This window comes from Carya illinoinensis, chromosome 6 (assembly GCF_018687715.1).
Source record: "Carya illinoinensis cultivar Pawnee chromosome 6, C.illinoinensisPawnee_v1, whole genome shotgun sequence".
Classification (NCBI taxonomy): Eukaryota; Viridiplantae; Streptophyta; class Magnoliopsida; order Fagales; family Juglandaceae; genus Carya; species Carya illinoinensis.
Window position 1 is genome coordinate 28,662,548 of NC_056757.1, and position 23,052 is coordinate 28,685,599.

At 35.7% G+C, this 23,052-nt stretch overlaps 4 protein-coding genes across 7 annotated transcripts; 3 read left to right on the top strand and 1 right to left on the bottom strand.

Moving 5' to 3' along the window:
* The first annotated feature begins 146 nt into the window (after positions 1-146).
* LOC122312415 lies at positions 147-2,777 on the top strand. Of its 2 annotated transcripts, none has more exons than XM_043127012.1 (5): positions 147-582; positions 1,400-1,464; positions 1,553-1,728; positions 2,032-2,140; positions 2,306-2,457. In XM_043127012.1, the coding sequence occupies exons 1-5, from the start codon at positions 282-284 to the stop codon at positions 2,321-2,323; spliced, it is 669 nt and encodes a 222-aa protein (XP_042982946.1). In that variant the 5' UTR covers positions 147-281; the 3' UTR covers positions 2,324-2,457. The 2 variants fall into 2 exon arrangements, with proteins under 2 accessions (XP_042982946.1, XP_042982945.1); XM_043127011.1 differs by having other exon boundaries at positions 149-582; positions 2,293-2,777.
* A 4,787-nt stretch (positions 2,778-7,564) lies between these two features.
* LOC122313207 (probable 6-phosphogluconolactonase 1) lies at positions 7,565-12,914 on the top strand. 3 transcript variants are annotated; one of them, XM_043127993.1, is made up of 5 exons: positions 7,565-7,729; positions 7,841-8,058; positions 8,833-9,032; positions 9,118-9,253; positions 12,150-12,914. In XM_043127993.1, the coding sequence occupies exons 2-5, from the start codon at positions 8,038-8,040 to the stop codon at positions 12,639-12,641; spliced, it is 849 nt and encodes a 282-aa protein (XP_042983927.1). In that variant the 5' UTR covers positions 7,565-7,729; positions 7,841-8,037; the 3' UTR covers positions 12,642-12,914. The 3 variants fall into 3 exon arrangements, with proteins under 3 accessions (XP_042983927.1, XP_042983928.1, XP_042983929.1); XM_043127994.1 differs by lacking the exon at positions 7,565-7,729 and having other exon boundaries at positions 7,826-8,058; XM_043127995.1 differs by lacking the exons at positions 7,565-7,729; positions 7,841-8,058 and adding an exon at positions 8,065-8,221.
* A 1,401-nt stretch (positions 12,915-14,315) lies between these two features.
* Positions 14,316-17,502, top strand: LOC122313206 (folate synthesis bifunctional protein, mitochondrial-like). The gene is made up of 3 exons (XM_043127992.1): positions 14,316-14,601; positions 15,404-15,529; positions 15,781-17,502. Exons 2-3 carry the CDS (start codon positions 15,463-15,465, stop codon positions 17,235-17,237), a joined length of 1,524 nt encoding a protein of 507 aa, XP_042983926.1. The 5' UTR covers positions 14,316-14,601; positions 15,404-15,462; the 3' UTR covers positions 17,238-17,502.
* An 808-nt stretch (positions 17,503-18,310) lies between these two features.
* LOC122313209 (transcription elongation factor SPT4 homolog 2-like) lies at positions 18,311-21,439 on the bottom strand. The gene is made up of 5 exons (XM_043127996.1): positions 21,236-21,439; positions 21,029-21,120; positions 20,566-20,621; positions 19,546-19,607; positions 18,311-18,484 (listed from the first exon to the last, which is right to left on the bottom strand). The coding sequence occupies exons 1-5, from the start codon at positions 21,323-21,325 to the stop codon at positions 18,434-18,436; spliced, it is 351 nt and encodes a 116-aa protein (XP_042983930.1). The 5' UTR covers positions 21,326-21,439; the 3' UTR covers positions 18,311-18,433.
* Between the last annotated feature and the right edge of the window lie 1,613 nt (positions 21,440-23,052).

The following is a 23,052-nucleotide window of genomic DNA, read 5'->3' on the forward strand; positions in this document are numbered from 1 at the left end:
TAAAATTAAAAAATATAATAATTGCTCTCTGAAGAATATTTTTAATAATATTCACTTAAATAAAAATTTTAATTATACACATATATCACTTTTTTTTTAATATAAAATATTTGATTTGTTCAATCATGAGAAAAATTGAAAATAGTACGCAGCGTAGGTGCAAAGGATTATGTTCAGTTCAGCTCGCCAAACCTCGTTTTTACAGCCCAGCCCGCCCCCAATGCTTTTCGAGGCGTAGGAAACTGGAAAGCACCGCTTAGAGTTGGAGGGCCCCGACGACAATGAAGTGCAGCACGCTTCAGGCTCTACTTCGTCTTCGCGGAACTGGCGGCTCGCTTTCATCTCCCTCCCCATACTTGTCTTCTGTAAAAAGGCTTTCTTTCTTAGCCTCCTTTCCTTCCCAGACACAATTCCTCCCAAACCCTTGTCATTCTCGTTTGCTTCGCTTCCCTCTCAAACCCAACTCCTACGTCCTTTCTTCTTCTTTTGTTGTTACTCTTCGGTTTGCGAGCACTGCCAGCTCCTCTTCCTCGGAAGAAGATATTGAGTTCGATGCTAACGAAGAAGAAGACTTATTTCAATGTAAGCCTCTAATTTTTTATTCTGGGTTAGGGAGATTTTGAAATTACTTAACTTTATTTATTTTTTCCTTTTGGTTTGTTTTCCTACATCGAGCAGAAAGAGCTCTAGTGTTCACATTTAATTCGTTGAGAACGAAAATGCTGCATTGCGCTGTTGTATGATGGGTTTGAAGGCTTGGAAATAACTCGATAACCTTGATATATGTTCCTCTTCAGCATGTTATTCCGGTGTATAATAACAGTCCAATACTCCGGATATGTATAGACCAGTTTATTTGCCATTAAGTTATCTCTTATTTCTACGCTTATGGAGATTTGAAACCATGCTGTGAGTTTTATACTTTTGGCATTTTAAAAGACTTGTACTATTAAATATACAAATTTTGATCTTGGGATACTAGCACTTTCTCTGAATTTCCTTGAAATATAAATCTTGGGAAAGGGAAAAAAAAACAATACATGTTTCGTAATCAGCTTCATTGAATGATTTAAGATTTGACCAATTATGTTCCGCTTCATAGGTATATTTCTGGCTGTTGACACAGTTCTTTAATGAATTACACATATATGCCACATAGAGTCGACACTCAATGCTAGTCTTTTTCCTCATGTTCAATGTGGAAATTATAGATGTTATTTTCGCTTTTGATGCAAGCTTAGACTTCATGAGTAGAAGTAGCAGTGTAAACTTCTCAGTTCCAGCTTTCTGTTTTCCTGGTCATAGATACTGTAATGCTATCCTCGCTCAATTTTTGTTTTGATTTTTGTTTTTTTCTTTCTTTTTTTTTTTCTTTTTTTTTTTAATTTTTTATTTGCAGGTGAGACAAATGAAGAGGGGGAATCCACAGATGGATGGGAAGAGGAGGAGGAGGCTGAACCTGAGGTACAGTGTTCTGGCTTCAACGATCTACATCTCAACTTTCATTCAGCTACACAAAGTTAACATTTTAGTGGATGAAAATGGTTTATAGATTGGTGATGGAGGTGATGGTGGTGGTGTTGTGTTGCAAGATGTCCCGTGGGGTGAGGGGGCTCTCTCGATTGCCCTTGACGTCTTGTTGCAGTTTGGCGATGACATGAAACTCTATGCTTTCAAGACAACTCCTCGCGGATATGTTTATGTGAGACTGGATAAACTTTCAAATGAGTAAGGCCGACCTTTTGTAGCTAGGATTTGGTTACTTTTTCCAATAAAAAAACATTTTTACAAAAACTATAAATGGTAGCATATCCTATGGTCAAAATACAAGCTCTTACTATTGTTAATTTTCTCAATCTGATTGTTTGACAGGGTCTTTTTCAAGGTTTTTTTTTTCATATTTTTTTATGTTAGTCTGTAGCTATAGCTACATCTTAGGTGTGGGAGGTAACTTATGATATTTTGTTTTTCAAGTTGAATTCCCGTAGGTTTTTTTTTTTTTTTTAAAGATCCAAGTATTGCTTTCATCAGATATGGTTGTCCCAGCATGGAGGAGCTTGAAAGCTACAGTCAAGAATTCAAGAAAAGATTGGATGAAGTTGGAGAAATTGGAAAAGTACCTGATAATTTGGCACTAGAGGTATTGAATGGCTAGCTTTCTTCTGCAGTCTGTACACAAGGCTTTAATCATTATGTTGTTGAGTTTTCCCGTAATTTCATTAAGATTTATCTGATATATAAACCTTTCACGTTGTAGATTTTGTATAAAAGCACTTTACTTTGATTCCATAGGTTTCATCTCCAGGGGCAGAGAGGTTGCTAAAGGTACCAGATGATTTAGATCGGTTTAAGGACATGCCTATGAGAGTGTGCTATGTCAATGTGGAGTCTAAAGGTCTCGATAAGGATGGAATCTTTGTGCTGGATTCCATAGAAACGGAATCAGAGAGTTGTGTGTGGAAGTTGGCTAATGTGAAGGAAAACAGGGATCCTCAAAGCAAAGGTAGACCTTTTAGCCGGAAACAGAAGGATTGGAGATTAAAAGTTCCATTTGAAATGCATAAAAAGGTATTCCTGTACCTCGAATACTGAATCTTACTCGTGAGATTGTATTGAAGAACATGAGATGATAAAGTTTTGCCTTGTTTTGGATGAAATGATCCAGTACAAAATGTAACTTTCGTGTGGCATTCCTGGTGTCTCGCTCCAGGTTGGTTTTTATATTTTTTTCCAATCATTTTTGGGTAAATGGTAATGTTACTGGAATTATGTTGTCACGTCTTGGGTACTTTCCAAAGAACAATCTTGATTAGAGGAGAGAGTTTTGGACTCCATGGCATATGGCCCAGCGCAAACTCGAGGTAATAGCTATGGTTGTGGGCGTAATGGCACCATCATCCACCCTAAGAATGAGGCAAAAAGGAGAGGGGTTCCTTTCTGTCTCGGCGGCTGGAAAGAGCCACCGGCAGCCCTTTTCTTAATAGAAGTATGTACACCTTTGTTTGACATCATTCTATCTCATTACACTTTTTGCTTCTCCTTGACCTTCATGACCAAAATAGCATTGAGTACGGTTGAGAAGGGAAGGAAAGAGAGACTATTTACTTCACAATCATCGGTTTTGATACGAATAAGAGCATTAAACTTTTATCTTTTGGCCATAGCATTGACTTTTAGCTAGATGAGTCCACATTAAACTAGCCATCCTAAAGTTCAAATAATAATATAATATTATATATTATAATAATAATTGATATTTTTTTTAATATTTTGTAAATACACTTCATATATTAATTAATAATTTTATTAAAAAATAAAATTGTTATTTTTCAGCTAATTTTTCTCTTAACTTAATTATTCAACAAATATATTTTACCAAGTATTCATCCAACAATCATACATACAAACATGTTAACATTTCTTCTATCCAACATTTACACTTAGAATTTAGTTGAAGCCAACAAACACATGTGCCAATCTTTTTTCTACCCAATAATTACATCTAGAATTCTTTAAACTAACAAATTCTTTCACAAATCCTTCTTTTTCCACCCAACAATCACATCTATAATTCTAAAAAATTAGCAAACACAAGTTCTAACAACTTATTGTACCAACCTATCACCATCTATAATTCTTGAAACTAACTAATTTTTGCCAACCCTTCTTCTTCTGCTAACTTTTTTAGTTGTAAATAATAGTTGAAAATCAAACCATATAGAATCAAATCATATAAATAGACTCATCCTTTAACTATGCAATACTCATCGCAATATCTAAATGCGCAACACCATTACAATATCCAAATAAGCAAACCATATATCCCAAATCACGATTATCTCATGGCAGATTTTGTAAAGGAAATTGCATAATCTTTTGAACGACGATTCACGGGCAAGAAAATGGGTTTAACACATCAATGGTTCTTGCAAAGCAAAACACATGGCAATTCAATCACTCAATAAAGAGAAAATGAGATAAAATAGAAAGAGAATGAGAGGAAAGCTTCAAAGCAAACGCACATAGAAGAGGAAGAAAGAAATGAGGAAGAGAGATTACCATTTGGGCTAGAAGATAACAGCAATGTGGATGATCGATGAAGACAAAGGGGCTTACGGGTTAAAGAATAGAAGGGAGCTTTTGGGAGAAGGAAAAAAAAGAAGGAAATGGTGAGGTTTTGGGATGAAGAAAAAGAAAAAAAAAATGAGGGAAAGAGAGAGCAAGAGGTAGATGAAATAATAAAATAAAAATTTCTAGTGTAAATAGTAACTCACCAGGTTTGGAAAGCATCTAACAATTACTATAATTCAACTGTTGAGTTTGAGCTTTTTGCTAGTCTAATATAAAAGTTTTTTCTCACGTTTAACTAAAGTTTGAACTTGTATTGATATTTGGAATTGGCAATGGCTATCCTCTAAAAATTGTAATAAAAGTATACGAAGTACAAGAAAAAAGACGATCGTTCATGAGGTTAAGAGTTTCAAAAGAAGCCGAAACCCAATTCGAGGGACAGAGTAATTTCAGGACCCGCTGGTCCAATTCCTGGATTGGGCTTCATTCAGTGTAATAACTGAAGCCCCACAGGCTTAAGGACTTCCAGGCACATTTTGTCCACTATCCTTAATTAAGGCCAAGCTGCTTTGGGCCTTAATTTATTTATTTATTTTTAATTTCCTCAAGGACCAAAATAACGTAATTAAGATGCATGATGAAACGGTTAAAAAGTATGGTGAAAATTCTTTTGACTATATCAAAACATTTCACTACAGTGTTCCTTATTCGAGTAATACAATCGTGATGTGTGTTACCATGTAGTCGTTTTAAAAATGAGTAAAATTTATTATTAAAAAATTAATTTTCTTTTCATATGAATGTAGATTCTGTATGTATTTTTTTTTTTTTAAATAATTACACAATATTTATACACTCATAAGTATCAATTCTCTTCTTATCCACAGGCCACCGAAAATGACATTTAAAAGAGTTCATAAATTGGGTCCGGATTCAATTTATTGGATTCATTGTCTATTTATTTGTCTTTTATTGCTACATCGTACCTATTTTGTATGGGTCTTTTAGTATCTCCTCTTGTATATAATTTAATGAATCTAGTTTGGGAAAAAAAAATGGACGAAGAAGAATTATACGAAGGAACTCTAATAGAATATTTGATATGCTCCCCCACTTGTATAAGCACCAAAAATATGTTCCAAACCGATGGATGAATGGCTGAAAGCAATCAAAATTCAAAGATACCATGTGAAAATGCTCAAAGAGATATTACTTCGAAGGTTGAAAGAGTGGGAATTTGCTCAAAGTTAGATGCCTACACGCCAGTGTTGTATCCGTATTTTGACTAAAGAGAGCCAACCAACCTACGGGGATGATTGTCTTTCACCAATTTCAGCTGCCGATATTATAGTTTTATAGTCAGTTTTGGCTCTGTGTTGCTTTCAGCCAAAACCACGATGACGCCAGCTTTTTCGTCTGCTGCTTTCTCTCATCCTCCTTCCTTTTCGTGTATTCCTGGGAACTGTTTGGTACAGTTGTCAGTTGTTTATATTATGCACGGTATGGTCCTGGCTAGTAGCCTAGTCTAAGAAGATGAGCTACTTCTCCAACCTTCATACAACTTTCGATACAGAGAGATCAATTTCCAAGGAGAATAACTCGAAGTTCTCTATTCAAATTCCTTGATTTGGCAATACCGTTTATTAAACAAGCATTTCAACTCGAATATCAAGGAATAATCTTGATTTTCATGCAGAAAATGTGTCAGATCAATATAGATCCCTATATGTCCTTATGTGAGAATATAAAACTATATATAAAAAGCAAAATATAATATTTTTTAATTTTTTACTTATTTATTATATTTCATTTTGCATAAAAATTGGGTCACCTAAATTTTCAATTGCCCAACTTCTTAAGAAATTGATGATCTTCCACTTCAACATCAGCAAAGGGATAGGCATTATCTCGTGAAATGGATTTGACACCATTTTAATTCAATCATAGCAATTAACTAATCACATCGATAGAAAGAGGGGTCCCAAAAATACTCTGAATGATAAAAAATATTTTCTTCAGTGGAACCCAAAAATTCCTATAAGAAAAAATAAAATGGGATCTTTATCTGATTGTGTTTCGGCAACTAAATATGGATGAGAGAGGCCAAGTCCCCACCAAGCACCATACTTGTGCAGGAGGAGGCTTTGAGATCAGATCTAGACAGAAATTATGGAGTTCGATGGTTTTTGGAGTTTTCCATTATTTGGTTTGAAACAACTTTTGATATTAGAGTGGTTGTTCATTGAAGCATGAAGATGTTTGGTGAGGGATGACTTCATGCATATTTGATTACTTCATATTATTTGCATGACCCTTAATTATCGCTTCTAACTATTAAAAGAACAAAAAAATAATTGAGCAACAAAGCAAGGACCCTTTTTTCCCTTAGTAATAATTGTAGAAAGAGGGGAGAGGGGGCAACAGAAGTTGCTACTTTCTTTGTAGGTGTGTAAGTTCGGATGGTCAACATTCACATGGGTTGATATACAGATTACATCAACACGGGAAGTGGGATTTCATTCAAGAGAATGATTAGAGGTGTTTATTCATTTCTTGTCAATAGTGGTAGAATGAAAGGTGGTGGAAGATTATTAGCCGAGGCATGGTTCCTGGCTCCTGTTACACCCCCATAAGGAGTAAACAATGTAGGAAGTAGGAACCCATCAGTATGTCATGCTTTGATAATGCAAAGATTCCTCAAACTGGGGTAGGAAGTCTTGATTTGTCATGATGTGTGGGCTTTGATTTGGTGGGAGGGAACTTTATGTATACTTTTTACTTGGAACACCCCACCTTCCTTTTAACCACTTGGCAGGTTGATTTTGATGTAGAGAGATTCCAAACTCCCTCTCGAGTATTTATATGTTCATTAATTCTTTTTCTATGGGTGTGGAGGTTGGAGGAAGTAAAGAAAATGATGGTTGACATGATGTATCCAATGCAAGACTATGAAAGATGACATAAAGTTGGTTTCTATAATTAAGGAATGGCCCAAAGATTGAAATGGCATAAACTCTTTCAACAATCAAACAGAACATTATAATTGGGAGACTTACTCAAGAAAACTGCATCACACAACAAACTTCCCCCAAAAGAAGAGAGGGAAAAAAAGAAAACCACGTCCTTGACAGGATTCATGTCTGATACCAGGTACCAAGACCCAGAACCTAATAAAATCTGACCATCCACTCCATGCACCTTTGGAGCATATATGCAAATTGGACCATCAATGGCCCCGGTGACTCTGACTTCAGACCGTGTGTACTCAAAAGAAAAGAAATATTACATTTCATTTATGTGTCAGTGTGCATTTCTACCCGGTACAGACCTCTCTTAGTGGTGGAACCTATGGAATGGTGATGAGGGAAAGCGTATGACACAATACATACAGAAACATATAAAAAGTGTCGATAGCTGGTTTTGAGGAGACAATCAAAACGAAAATTAAAAAGCAAGCAAAGACCCGCGGGAAAAGAAGAACAGAATATTTACTCTTTTTTAATAGGGAGAAATATAGTTAGGAGCAGACAGATAAATTAAGATTTTAAATAATTCCATAATTCCCACTATCTTTAATAGAAAACTGTATTCTGTTTTTCTTGCAAGGCAGGGAAATCTATTTGTATATTTTTCAGCGTCAGCTTTGAACGGGTGTTGGGTTAGTCTCCCACGGCTCTGCTCCTGTAAAAATTAGAACTTTTGTTTTGTTTGGCGGTTTTAACCCATAAGATTTACATGTATTTATTGACTTTTTATTTTTTATTTTCAGTTTGGTTTCTGTCTCAGATGTTTTCGCAGATGATCTAGGATTGAGGAATTTTGTCATCATCATCTGTGAAAAGCGGGGAGAGAGAGAGAGAGAGAGAGTTATTTATTCATTCTCTCTCTATCTAGTTTAATCCGTTTACTTCGAAGAGAGAGAGACTTGTTGTTTTGTCTGTGCTTGTGTTTTGTCACGGTCATTGGATGCACGTGGAAGCCCACAAGGTAAAATTCTTCTCGACTTCTTGTGAAGGTTTTGTTACAATCAGAGTAAATGAATTAGAAAATAATGTGTCTCTGCAGTATGATATAATTCCTTATTCATACCAATCTTCCACCTTCGCCAGTTTCTTACTACCTTTTGCCACACCTCTTCTCCTCCACCTTTGTGAGCATTTCTCTTTTGTTGTATTTTTGTTCTTCGACATGCTGCGGTGTCTGGAATCCTAGACTGCATGGGATTGTTAATTTTTTTGTAGTTTTTTTTTTTTTTTCAGCTTCTTGGTGTAATGGGGTTCTGAGTCGAGGGTGTTTTACGATCTGGCTGTGCTGGATGCCTGTATTTTCTGTGAAATTTGTCTGTTTGACTTGATTTCGGTTCCTTTGCGTTGATCTCTGGAGCACAAACTGTATAATTATCATACCCTTTTGTTGGATTGTCTTCTTCTCGTCAATTTTGACTCCATGCACAGATTGATTTGTGTTACCATATAGTTGTTCATAATTTCTTTTTTCTAATATCTCAAATTGTTGTTTGAAAAAGAAAAAAACATTCAGTCATGGACTCTGTAGAATTAATTGATCTAGATTTTATGTTCACCTGTACTAATATAACTCGCTGCATATGAGCTACAAGGAGGGTGACTACTTTGTTGATTGATGTCATATTGATTCTAATTAAGCTTGTTGAAAGCATGGCTCTCTCTGAAGGTCAGATTGTATTTAGTGAAAAATAAACCAACCTGAATTCTAGTATTCTTGTCGTTCTGATGTTTCTAGAAAAGAGCTGTTAAACTTATTGAAAGAATGGCTCTCTCTGGGGCTTGTAACCATCGAGGGGAGGTGAGGCTCCATGAAAGTTTGGATGAGCTTAGCACTGATTTGGCAGACTATATTGCTGAATTATCAGAGGCATCTGTGAAAGAGCGGGGTGTCTTTGCCATTGCGTTGTCTGGTGGTTCTCTCGTTGGCTTAATGAGGTATCAAAGCCTTCCTTTTGTTTGCCTGAAAATTTCTCTAGTTTTATTACTTTGGTACTTTGTTTAACGACGTGCTGAAAAACAGGAAACTCTGTGATGCTCCTTTCAACAAGACTGTAGACTGGGCCAAATGGTATATATTTTGGGCTGACGAGCGTGTTGTGGCAAAAAATCATGCTGACAGTAATTATAAGCTAGCAAAGGATGGCCTATTGTCCAAGGTTTTTATCTCTTACTTCATATATTCTCGTGTCTTTTTTCACTTTACCTATCCATATATAGGTTGTGTTCGGTTCTCAGAAAAGTTGGAGGGGAAGGAAAGTAAATGCAGTTGGTTGTCATCCTCGAGCATTGCATGCCTTTTGTTTAGACACCTTTGCTGCTTTTTTGGAAAAAAAAAAAAAAAAAAAAAAAGAACTAGGGAAAAAAGGAAATGGAAGATGATGATTTTGTCCAAGTTTCCCTACCTATAGCCAGATAAAGGAGTCCGTTATGGATTTAGCTGTCAATTCAAAATCACCACAAAAGTGGTCCAGACCCTTCCAGTTACTGGAACATTTACTTGAGCCCACCTTATCTGCCAATTTGCTTGGCACCAAATGTCTTCTTAACACCTTAGACTGTCATTACTTTCTTCATGTAGAGTGATTGGTAAGATCTTTTGGATTTTCCTGTCGATAGAAAGTACCAAATGATTCAACTCTTTAACTATTGTGCAGATTCAAAATATGTGTATGAAAGTAATAGGTGTTTACCATATTTATTTAGTCGAGTTTGTACCATGCTGAAACTTGCTACCTGCTGCTAAAATTTGGAGTTTCTTTAATATCTCAATGTCCTCTTAGTCTTTACAGCTGCTTTATACTTGTTGCAGTTTTCTTCTTTTGTGGACTTTCAATCTTGTAAAATTGGCAGCTAATAAGAAGGTTCTTACAAAATAGTGTCAATACGGAGGATAGGCAAATATTATTAGGTGGCTACTTTGCCATTTTATGCTGTATTTTTTGTTTTTATGTAAACGCTATAATAACAGCCAAATGCCTACATTATTCCCCCTTCTCTCTAAAGAATGGCGTTCCTCATGGGGATATAATTTTTTTTTTTTTTTTGTAGGTAAAAATGTAAGTGAAATTGAGTGGCTGTGAGCCTGTGATGGTCATGGGGAGATGGGATGTTTGTCTGCTTTTTGCTCTATGATCTTGTGATTTGAATTTTTATTATTGCTCACTTGTTCTTACAGACTGATAGCACTTCCATTCAACAGAACTCAAAATAGCTGAAATGTCCACTACTAGGGATTGGCTAACAAATGCTTTTCCCTTTTCTATTTCATCAAGGACTATATCTTTCCGATATATATTCATCAACTATATCTTTTTGTCATTACCCGAATCCACATCTCCAGCCTTCTATATGCTGAATGCAGCTTCAGATAAAGAGCTTCATGAGTTGAGCATTGGTTTGTGTAGCAATCCATTGGAATGACTTTCTACACTTTATCGTCAATTGGCAGTGCCTTTAGTTTGTTGAACCCTAAAAAACAAATATTTGATGTTATAAAACTGGAGAGTTCTTAGACGAACTTAATGGGTCTAAAATAGCCAGGAAACAAAAAACAAAACAAAAGGCACTTAGATATGGAAGAGATACCATGGGATGGTGGTCTGGATGAAGTAGTTTTCTAATGTCACTCTGGGGTTGCGTCCTTGCCTTAGTTGCCTATGTTATGGGTATGAAAGAGGACAGTCTGTTTGTGTCAAACTTTTTTTGAATCAGTATAATACATATTTAATGGAAAACTGATTCCTTGCTCTTCCCAGAATAAAAGAAAGATGATTCTTTATATCTGAAGTTATTTTGCATATAGTTTAGTAACAAAGTAATTAGCTTATCTTGAAGCAATATTTGATAATTACCTTGATTATCTTATTCTCGTCAATACAGTTTTTTTTTTCTTTTTTCTTTTTTTCATTGTTGTATAAGGCCATGCTCGGAACCACTGGTATCTAGAAAGTTGGCTTGGAGAATACCTATCTTGGAATTCAATATCAAAATAAAATTATGTTTTGACTGACTAATGAGTATGTCTGAATGTATCCACGCATGTCCTTTATTACTTGCTCTTCTGTATGAATGGGGAAGTGGTCATTATTAAGTTGATATTCTCTTACTTACGGAAAAAAACATCAATAAAAGACGTTCTCCCATAAATAGATTTTGGTTTATATGTAAAATGAGGTCTCAGCTCTATGCACTTCTAATTGACAAATATTAGACTGTCAATCTTGTATTTGTGGCAGCCCTTACTTACCTGTAATGCCTCCTACTTCTGCCTGAGATACTTTTCGAGGAATTTATGAATCTTTATCATTGTCAAGTGTCCCACTTTTGGAAGTAAAACTAGTTTCTACCACTTATGATTGACTGAATTGAGTATCAAATCCCATATATGCTGAAGCATAATTCAGTAGCACTAGCATCTCTTTACTAAGTATGTTATCATCATATATTACAGTAATTTTAAGAAGAGTTATTCTGTTTTCAAGCTGGTGTGTAGAGCACATCATTTACATTACTTACATGGTAAAATGTGATTTGTAAGATTTAAATTTTAAAATTTATCTTCCACAATTATGCCACATTAGCAGTGAGTGGTGTAGAGGCCTTAGAATAGCAGTATTCTTCTAAGAAGCTACGCTTTGTCCTTTTTTTATGCAAATTGGTATCCTCTGTAAACTTGGACATATTGTAGGTGATCTAGATTTGAAGGTGGGTGAGGATTAGTTACTTGGAAGCCCCTTACCATTGTACAGGGGACCTGGGATCAAATCCTAGCTAGGGCAAAGGATTGGAGAAACCTACCTTCTATTGAGTAGCCTATATAGTTCCAATGCTTCCGTGCTCTCAAATGGGCCCGGCAAAAATATTTATTGAGTTTTGAAGACTCAGGACCATGGTGGTTTTGCTGGTTAGATTATTATTATTATTTTTTATGGCTTTGCTGGTTGTTAGATTACTTGAGCTGGTGTATTGATAAAATCTTACAGGGTGTTTCACTGTCAAACGATATGGGTGTGTGTAATCTTCTCATTAGATCACCTGCATTTTACATTACAGATGCCTATAATTCCCAGTCACGTGCATTCTATCAATGATTCAATGACAGCAGAGGAGGCTGCCAATGACTACGAGTTTGTCATCCGACAATTAGTGAAAACTCGTGTGGTCAGTGTGTCTGAGATTAGTGATTGCCCAAAGTTTGACCTTATACTCCTTGGAATGGGCCCTGATGGCCATGTTGCCTCACTATTTCCTAACCACTCGGTGCTCAATGAGAGAGATGAGTGGGTAACTTTTATTACTGATTCCTCCAAACCCCCACCAGAGAGGATCACATTCACTTTGCCTGTCATCAACTCAGCCTCCAACGTTGCTGTGGTCGTGACAGGTGACAGCAAAGCAGAGGCTGTACACTTGGCAATTGACGACGTGGGACCTGACTCCCTGTCACTGCCAGCAAGGATGGTGCAGCCAATGAAAGGGAAGTTGGTGTGGTTTTTGGACAAGCCAGCTGCCTCAAAACTTGACCGTTCTCAATTTTCTGAGTAGATTGGGATGTGTATTGCTTGTATGTAGCGATGGGATTTTACCCCTGTGGATTATGTTCTTTCCCATTAGTTCTTTTTGCTTTTCGCATTCGGTTAAATTCTCCATTTGGCCTTTCTTGCTCTCTTCCTTCAAAAGTGTTGGACAAATGTGATTATCCTTGTTGTGAGATGAGGTTAATAATGTAGGGGCCGTGATGCAAAAGCTGTTTTGTTCAGGTTCCTTATATAGGAACTTGCATAGTAAGTTCGTGAAATTCAACAGGATCTTTGTCTCCTCCCTCCGCTCACACACACACACACACATTGTTGTGATCATCATCATAATTACCGGTGCTTAGCAGCCTAATGTCCACAGAATGATAAATTAGAATTGAAACTGCAGATCACCAGATTAGTTTCTTCAGTCACCCTCAATTATCATAAACATTTGTGAGTAATTGACACTCCCATATCTTTCAAGATAGCAACTGGTTTTCAAATTTTACAGGTACAGGGATGAGGTTGACACACCTTTCTCTTTAAAATGATAGGCCTTTGCCACCATTTTAGAATATTTTCAAGGAGTGGTTTCAACTGGGAACCTGTAAATATGTTAAAGTACATTGATGATTAGCTCGGCTATCCATTGTGGATCAAATTAAGTAGAAGCAATACGCTTGTATATCCATGGTAAACCGACCAAAAAGTGGAAGTTTAGAGAAGGTAGGGCGAAAGTTTCTGTTCTACTACTCAGAAAATAGAAGGGAAGGCGAAAGAAAGCACTCGGTCTATCAAAAGTGCATACAAAAATGGTGTAAAATGAATGAATTGTCTGTCGTCCATCATCTAAAAAATATTGGGTTTTTCTTATCCATTACAAGAAGTATTTATAGGTATCTATATAAATTTTTAGAAATATTCAATTAAACACTTAAATTGTAGGATGTATTTCTATCCCACGTGTTTTCATCGTGGCCTTTTATTTTAAAATATGCTAAATTAATGAAATTGAACTCTCATTAATACTGTTGTGGAGTGTCAAGCTTTTCACGATGGTTTAAAAATGTGTCAGCAACTTCGTTTGAAAGATTTCTTTATTGAATCGCATTCGACGGTGATAGTCGGTTGGTTTCATTTGGGAGTGCGTTAGTTTTAGTACTTACGAAATTTTTGGGAAGAAATTCTTCATTTGTTTTGGGTGCTAAATGTTCGAGTTCGACATATTTTGTGTGAAGATAACATGGTTGCGGATTTTCTTGCCAATGAGAGTGCAGAGGGTTGGGTTTTAGATTTTTTGGGTGAGAAGTTTCGAGAGACATTTTTATGGCCTTGTTCAAACTAATAAATGGGGTTTTTCTTATATTAGGCGTTAGTTTTTGTATTTATGAATTTCTTCTATTTGAGTGAGGTTTTTAATAAATAAAAAAATAGGCATTCCCTCTTGAAAAAAAAAATAAAAAATTTCATTGATATATATAAAAAAAAAAGTAATGTCACATATAATCGTAAAGTGTGTAATTATTATGTAGTTATTTTAAAAAATAATAAAATTTACTAATAAAAAATTATTTTTTTCATATTTATCTATATTTATTTATTTTTTTTAAATAATTACTTGACACAACTACCATCTCTCTCTCTCTCTTTTTGTTTTTTTTCACTCATTCGGGAGGATTGGAATTTTCGATACGAGTAGCTGAGTAAGGTTGCTGGCATAAAACGACTGGGGATTGATGCGAGATCCACCAAACAAACGACAATCGTTTTTTCTTTAAGAAAATGTACGAATGTATACCCTACTCACCTGCTCGCCAACTCCTCTCTCGCTTTCTCTATCTGCAGCTGCTTGTTCGGATTGATATCCTGGAGTACTGCACAGCTCTCCCTCTTCAGCTTCAAACTTTACGTTAGAGTAATAGGACCTCAGCAGGCCTCGCACCCAGCATACCATTTTCATATGTAAAAATCGTCTTCCCGAAAAGGTATTCGCTTCCACTTTTTTAGTTTTATTGTTCATCTGAAAAAGAAGATAACTTTTCCCCATTTTTGCCTGAAGATAAACGAGAAAATTAACCTTTGGAGTCTCCCGTTTTATGGTTTGAAATTAGCTTTTCTTGTTCTCTAATTGATATGCTGGCTTTGCTCTAGAAATTTCTGTAGCTTCTTTTATGCATTTGATTCTTTTGGACTTTGTTTTCTTTCATCTATTAAACTTTTGTTACGTGAGTTCCAAATTATGGTTTCACTTAATCTACCTTCACCAGGCGAATTTCGTGTTAGAATTAAATAAGTACTTTAAGGGGGTCTTAAGTGAACTTCCTAGCTTTTAGATTTGTTGGATAACTTCAAGTACAAGTGCCTTGTTTAGATCACTTGAAAAAATAGTTTCTCTAGGGGCTGTATTTGGCCCAAGTATGGGGAGTCAACTTTTGTTATTAGTGTTCAACTGAAAACTGAAAATGTCTATGCATTTCTTTTTTCGGTTTGCATACTTACAGTGCCGAAATATTAAGTCACTGTCATGTCTAACAAAGAAAGTGATAAGAATAAGTTCTTGTCACAAGGCATTATATGCCAGGCCATAGTTAGAGCAGTTGACTCTAATTTTCATATTAGTAGTCTTCTTTCTAAGGCTCTGTCAATTTGAATCTTTGGTTTTGGTTGCTAGGTTTTAGTATACTGTCCCGTAGAAATTTGTCTGCTATTTTATTTATCACCTTTATTGGTAAATGGTAACTCCTGATTTTAAGTTCCTTCTTTTTCACTCTTTATGTAACTGTGCAGACTAAAACAGGAATAGCATATTTACTTTGACCTCACGTTGTTGAGAAGCCGTTCCTGATATGAATACATTGAAGCAATTTGTGCCCAACAAACTTTGGCTTAGTGGTTTCACAAAGTATTTTAGAGGTAATGTATATTCAGTTTAAACAACTTGGCGTCTAAATTGGGTGAACTAATGGGTTTTTAGTTGAATGCCACTCAGACTTTTTCACCATGATTACGAAAATCAGCTCTCAGGGATAACTGTGCCATATAGGACATAAACTATGGTTGGTTGCGATACTTTGATTGCAGAAAGAAGTTATGTGAGCCCTCTTGTTTTTTGGGTGAATTTATCTGAGCCAGTTTCTATATACTTGTTCCCATCCTTTCTGCAGCACTGCACTCTTCCTCCCCAAATGCCTTTGTGGAAGTTCATTCTCCAGAGCAGGAAGTAGTTATTGCTTTGGGAAGCAATGTAGGCGATAGACTACATAATTTCAACAAAGCCTTGGAGTTGATGAACAACTCGGGCATAAATATTACAAGACATGCTTGTTTGTATGAAACAGCTCCAGCCTATGTGACCAATCAGCCTCTCTTTCTCAACTCAGCTGTTAGAGCTGCCACTAAACTTGGCCCACATGAATTATTGGGAGTGCTCAAGAAAATAGAAACAGACATGGGTCGTACTGATGGTATAAGGTATGGTCCAAGACCAATTGACCTGGACATATTGTTCTATGGAAGGTTCAAGGTCCACTCTGATCTTCTAACTATACCCCATGAAAGAATTTGGGAGAGACCATTTGTAATGGCCCCTCTAATGGATTTGTTGGGATCAGTTGCTGATTGCGATACAGTTACCTGCTGGCATTCCTTTTCAGGGGATTCTGATGGGCTTTTTGAGTCATGGGAGAAAATGGGTGGTGAATCCCTTATTGGAAAGGAAAGCATGAAAAGAGTTTTACCCATTAAAAGGGGTTTATGGGACTGGTCACAGAGAACCTCTGTCATGGGTATTCTAAATGTGACCCCAGATAGTTTTAGTGATGGGGGAAAGTTCGTTTCTGTGGACTCTGCAATTTCTCAGGTCCGCTTGATGATTTCTGAAGGGGCTGATATAATTGATATTGGTGCTCAATCGACAAGGCCAATGGCCTCTTGGATATCCGCTGAAGAAGAACTAGATAGGCTTATCCCTGTTTTAGAAGCTGTTGTAAGGATGCCTGAGGTAGAGGGAAAGCTCATATCAGTGGATACTTTCTATTCAGATGTTGTTTCAGAAGCAATCAACAAAGGGGCTCATCTTGTGAATGATGTATCTGCTGGGAAGTTAGATTCTAACATGCTTAGAGTCGTTGCAGGCCTGAAGGTTCCATATGTTGCAATGCACATGAGGGGGAACCCATCTACGATGCAAAATACTGAAAACCTCCAGTATGATGATGTTTGTAAGCAGGTAGCTTCTGAGTTATACTTGAGAGTTAAGGATGCGGAATTATCTGGTATTCCAGCTTGGAGGATAATTATTGACCCCGGTGTTGGATTCTCAAAGAGAAGCGAACATAATTTGGACATCCTAACAGGTTTACCAAGCATTCGTGAAGAGATTGCAAAAAAGAGTTTTGCCATGTCTCATGCTCCTATATTGATTGGACCCTCGAGAAAGAGATTTTTAGGTGACATTTGCTCTCGAAGTGCTGCAGATGAGAGAGATCCTGCCACAATTGCTTCTGTCACAGCCAGTGTTTTAGGTGGAGCAAACATTGTTAGAGTACATAATGTTAGAGATAATCTTGATGCTGTGAAGGTCTGTGATGCAATGCTGAAGCAGAGGAGATCTTGCGATTAAAGGATGTAAATTATTTGTTTCTTTTCTCTTCTAATCGGAAATCTGTGTTGATATGTTTTTCCGCCACACCTAGTTTCTGGATCGGTTATAGATCTAGAAGGCTGCCATTGGAAGCATTAGCTTTGCAACCTGATGTTTACTGTCAACACACTGGTATGAACTTACAGAAGTGAATAGCATTTCCAAGATTTCTTTTTCCTTCTTTTCACCAACCCTATCCTCAAACTTCATCAGAATTTGTGGTATTGTTATTTCCCATTGATAAGTTTTTGTGGTTTCAACTAACTTCTCATTGCTTTGTGAAGAGGCTCCAAGTGGAATACACCATGGATTTGCTAACAGATATGGTAAAAAAATAGTGGGTGTTTTCATAAGGCTGAAGGTTGAAGGAACATAGGTTAGGCCATGGAACGAGATTACAATCCAAATAGAATTACATAGAGAACTTATCAAAACAAAAATAAAACACAAAATAATTGAATGGAGAAAAGGAACTTAAGCCTAGCTTCAAAGTAGTCCAGAGTCGAGAGGTGCAACTCAGAGTTGAGTTCTGAACATGTATCAACATCTTGCAGGAGAGGTCATTTATTGGTCAATTTGGACCTCAAAATCTCAATCTTCATGTGGCAATGACAAAATAAATACTGATGTCAACGAAATAAGGTCTTCAAATCTGTAACATTTACACGGCATTCTTAATTATATCACGTAAATTGAAGACCTTATTTCTACTGAATTCCACATGGATTAACAGAAAAATGGAATCCAACGAAATTGTTGTCAGTCTGCTAGATTGCTTGCATTAAAATAATGTTTGATATTCTTCATCACTGCCCAAATATATCTCGGATCCTCTCAAGTTAAAATACAAGTTTACTGTCAGTCTGAAGAGTTTTGCAATGCCTAAAAATATCTCAATTGCATGAATTTATGTCTCTTTTAAAGGCCAGGGCATTTGTTTCTATATCTTTTTTCCTTCTTTTATCTGCTCTTATGAGAACCAAAACTTCCACTAAAGCATATCAAAGACAGAACCAGAACAAAAAAAAAAAAATACAGGAAAGACAAAACAATAAAAGATTAAATCCCATCACATGTAGAAGGATGCAGAAGAACGCTTCAAGGTTTTTTCGTCCTGGGTCTTACAACAAGGATTTGGTTACATCAAATGTTCGAATTTCAGATACTTTCCACATTCATACACGTTTCGGTGGCGCATATTGCACGTGCTCATCTTCACATAAATTCTGCAAGAGTCCAATAAAATGGCCCATTACAAAGATTCGAAGTTGAAAGGTCCAATCAAAATGCAATAACTGAAAAGCTAAAAGTAACGGTACAAGCAAGCATAAATTTTGACAACAGCAGTTAGTTTACAATATCTACAAGCCCCGTTTATCTCTACAGCAATATCTATCTAACTTCTAAATGCGCTCAAGAAAAATAAAATTCTAGTTTTCAGATGCATGTAAACTGAACTTTTAACACAATTACTGTAGCTACCCATTCAGTATATGATGCTACATTATCTATCAAAAAAAAAGTATATGATGCTATTTTTTCCTTTTTCTTTTTCTTTTGAGGAAAAGGAAAGGGGTTGGGTTTTTTTGGTTTTTGTGGGGGGGAATCAAGGCTAAACTGTTAACAGCACACAAACGTTGATAAACACATAAATTAGCAGCCAAGCATAGGTCCTAGTAATTTTCATCACATTACACCATTTCCCAGGATCTTTTTCAGGACATACTTGGCAACGAACGTATGATATTAAATGGAAAAGTGTTCATATCAATGAATGTGAATGGATGAAAAGATTGTATGATTAGCATGCAAAAGACTCAATAATAAGATTGTATGATTATAACAATCTCCCCAGCTTAAAATCCCAACCTCCTTATCAAGCCATTCCATCATAGGTGGCATGGCTCAAATCCCATACTTCTGGTTGATAATGGTTTTGAAATCATTTTTAATGATCCAATAAAGGCCCAAGCCACGTTTGCGCCCATACTCAAAAAGACTAGTTAATGGTACAATTGGAGCCCCCTATAATCATTATAAAGAGCAAGAGCTTCTCCCTCCAAAGCAATGTGGGATCTTATTTACAACCTATACCCACTCAGTACCATGTACCACAATTTGTGTTAATTAGAAGAAAGAGATATATGCAAAGTAACATAATTCCTCTCCTAAATCAATTAAATCTTATGACATGAATGTTTGGAATCCATATTATGCAAGGAGACATTGTTTTTGCTAATTCACATTGAAAGGATATAACTGAATGTAAAAATTTATATACACAAACCTGCAAGTCCTCTGGAAGAGCCTCTGAGACTGCAAGAGTGTAACAACCAGGGACAAATTTTCCTGCAAAAAGTATTTTAGGAACTTAAACTCAAAATTACAAAAACCAATTTGAGCAAACTTAGATTTTCAAACGCAAAACTGTACGCATAAAAAATATCTAAAGAAGTGTTTAAGAATGTTCAAGCAAGTAAAATAAAATTTCAATTTTTGGGGAAACATCTCTGTTAGCAGATAACAAATGCCTGAGGGAGCTCAAAAATCAACTATTTGGGATTTCTAATAACCATGTACGAGAAAATAGTGACACCCAACTTCCAATTTAAGAGGGGGAGTGTAAGAAAAATCAGATCAAAATCAAACCATGCTCAAATGCTACAAGCATCCGACCACCAACCAATGCTTCAAATGATGTTTAAAATTTTGAAGCAAGTAGCCAATGATCTAGAGGTTAAGTGATAAGCAATAGTTTTCCTGATCCCCAATCCTAAGAGGATCCTCTTACTATGTATCTTAACCAATTGATTAAAAATCATAGGCATGCAATGAGTATTCTTGAATGCAGATGACTGTGACACAAAAAGGTTGCAATAAAGGTACACAGGGAGATACAGTATACTAATTAGAAAAGGAAGAGTAATAGAAATCCAGAACACCATAATCAAATAAACAAGATTGAGACCATCTAATGGTATAGGGAAAATTATAGCATCGTTGTGAACAAACATATCACAATCTAACTAAGAAAGTTTTGTCTCTGTTTTGCCTTTTACATAAGTGTCGACAGGGAATGAAAAAGAATGAAACTTTCGGATCAACAACATTCATGCATCAAAATTAGAGTACCCAACAATTTTCAGTTGAATTATGATTGGCGAGGATAGCGGTAAACTATGGTAAACATACAGAAAATTTACGAAGGGAGAGGATCTAAGGAATTCTTACATGTGCTAAAACTCGAGAGCCAAAAAGAGAGACGAAAAGAACTCGGCTGTAATAACTAATAAGATGTTTAACATACCAATTCGCAGCCACCGAGCAGCCCAACTTCTACTTGGCTCCATGACCGAGATTATCCTGCAAGAGTCCCGATGAAAGGAAGGAAAAAATCAAAATACGAGAGATCGGGAAATGGAATTTGATAACCAAAATAAACAATTGCGGCGCGTGTCAGCAAGCCCAGGTACCCTTGGAAAATCAATGATACTCAAATAATTGACAATTCACAATAATACAGAAGAATAATTTCTGGGAACACTAAAATATGCACCAAACCAGTTCCTACTATTTTCCTGCTAAGAAAAGCGAGCAAAAATAAGATGGACAAAGTTTCACAGTACAAGTTTTCAAGATTACAGATAATTCAAGAACAAAAGCAAAACAAATTTTATGGCACGCTCTAATCCATGTTGGGTAAGAAACATCACAGCAACAATAGCATCAAAAACAACACTGATGATGATAAAGGTAAGAAAGATGCATACCCAGTAAAATTAGGAGTGGTGCAATCGACGACACGTTCGTTATCCTCGTCCATCTTAAAGAAAGGACAGTTCTCGCACCCCGATTCCCGAAACTGTGCAGTATTTGTCAAAATAGTGTGAATCGAAAGTAACCATTGAATAGGAAGAAGAAGAAGAAGAACCTATAGAACCCTAAAATTGATATTTTAGTCGAATGTGTGGGTGGACCTGATCGTAGGTTTTGACGAGGCGGCAACGAAGGCAAGCCCTCAGTTCATGCCCGAAGCTCGTCGGAATCTGCGCCGCAGCACTTCCCATTCTGGTCTTCTCCTCCGATATTTTAATCACTCGGTCGATGAATAAAGCCGCTGATGGTACGCCGTGACAAAGAAAACTCTTCTCCGTTCCTTCTTCTCTTTCTATGAAAAAATTTAGTTGTTAAGTTCAGTTATACATTAATATATATATTAATATATTGTGATGCATCAAAAAATAAATTTTATTAAAAATAATATTAATTTAAATTTAAAATAATAAAAAATTAGTATTGATATATATATTAATACATAATTTTAACAAAATTCTTCAATCTAAATGCTTACACATGCATGCTGAAAGTCTTCTTATTAAATTTTGGGTCAAGGAGCTTAAATACACATTCAGATGTGAGTGCTTTACATCAGTGTAATAAAATAAAGGAAAATTCTATGTGCAGTCATTTTTGCGGAGTCCTTTGTGCACTCCAGTGATATGATTGGTTGTGTATTAAAAAAAAAATTAATCCAGCCAATCATATCAGTGGAGTGCGCAGAGAGTGCACAAAAATGACTGTATGTAGCATTACTCTAAAATAAAACTTAGAGGAGATTTTCTTTTTTTTAACTAACGGCCGGTTTGGATTTATATTTTTGTATATATGTAAATAATAATATAATAATTTGAGCTAAAATGTTTTATTATATTTTAAAAAATGAAAAAGACAAAGTTGAATAAAAATATTATAAATTTTAAAATTTGTTTGAATTTAAAATTTTAATATTATTTTTATTTTAAACTTAGAAAAAATAGTTTTTTTTTTTTTTTAAGTTTAGAAAAGTTATAATGATTATTTAAAAATTTTGAAGATTTAAAATTGAAAATACTTTATATTTGACTGATATTTATGAATTAAATATTTAAGAATACTTATGTTGCCAAACGGATGCTAAATATCCATCGGCCTAATCTTTTCATCGATTACAATGACAAACTCAAAATATTTTAAACCCTATTAACTATCCCTAATCCATGCATGATTGAATAATGAATTAAACGCTGCATGATTTTGAACTAGATTTCACATCTTCTTAGAGGACTCGGCTTGATTATGATTCATTTGTGACATCAATTACTACTTGTTCATGTATGAGACAATTTTGACAAACATATTTGATAGTCATCAATGCAAATTTTTTTTTTTTTCAAAATTTAAAATTTTTTTAATGGAAATAATGAATTTTAAAAAATTAGACTTTTTTTTTTTTTTTAATTGAAACGATCAATGAGGTGTTAAGAATATTTTGCCTCCGTGGAAGGTAATCTTCGATTTGAGGATGCCTTTGACATCACAGACTAAACAAACATAACTTAATAATATTATAAAACTTGAATTCAATGCGACACTGACAAGGTTTGTAGTGCCCTAAGGAAGGCCTAAATCACATCTAGACTCCAAAAATACTAGTCAATGATATAATTAGAATCTCATTAGAATCATTATAAAGAATAAAAACTTCTAACAATGTGAAATGCTCATACACTACCTACCCTTATCACTTGGTATGGAGGTATCACGAGGTTGTTTTCAATCATCAGTTTCCAGTCATAAAAAGCTTCAAACTTTCAACTGCTTCCCGACTAAAAAGACTAGTTCAAAGAGAATGTCCCAGCTCCTGTTCTTGTGACTGGTGATGCAATTCAAATTTGAAGTGGAATTCATGTTGTATACCACATGTAACCTACCCATTATTTCTGTTTTCTAGAGACACTTGTGGCTACTTCATTTT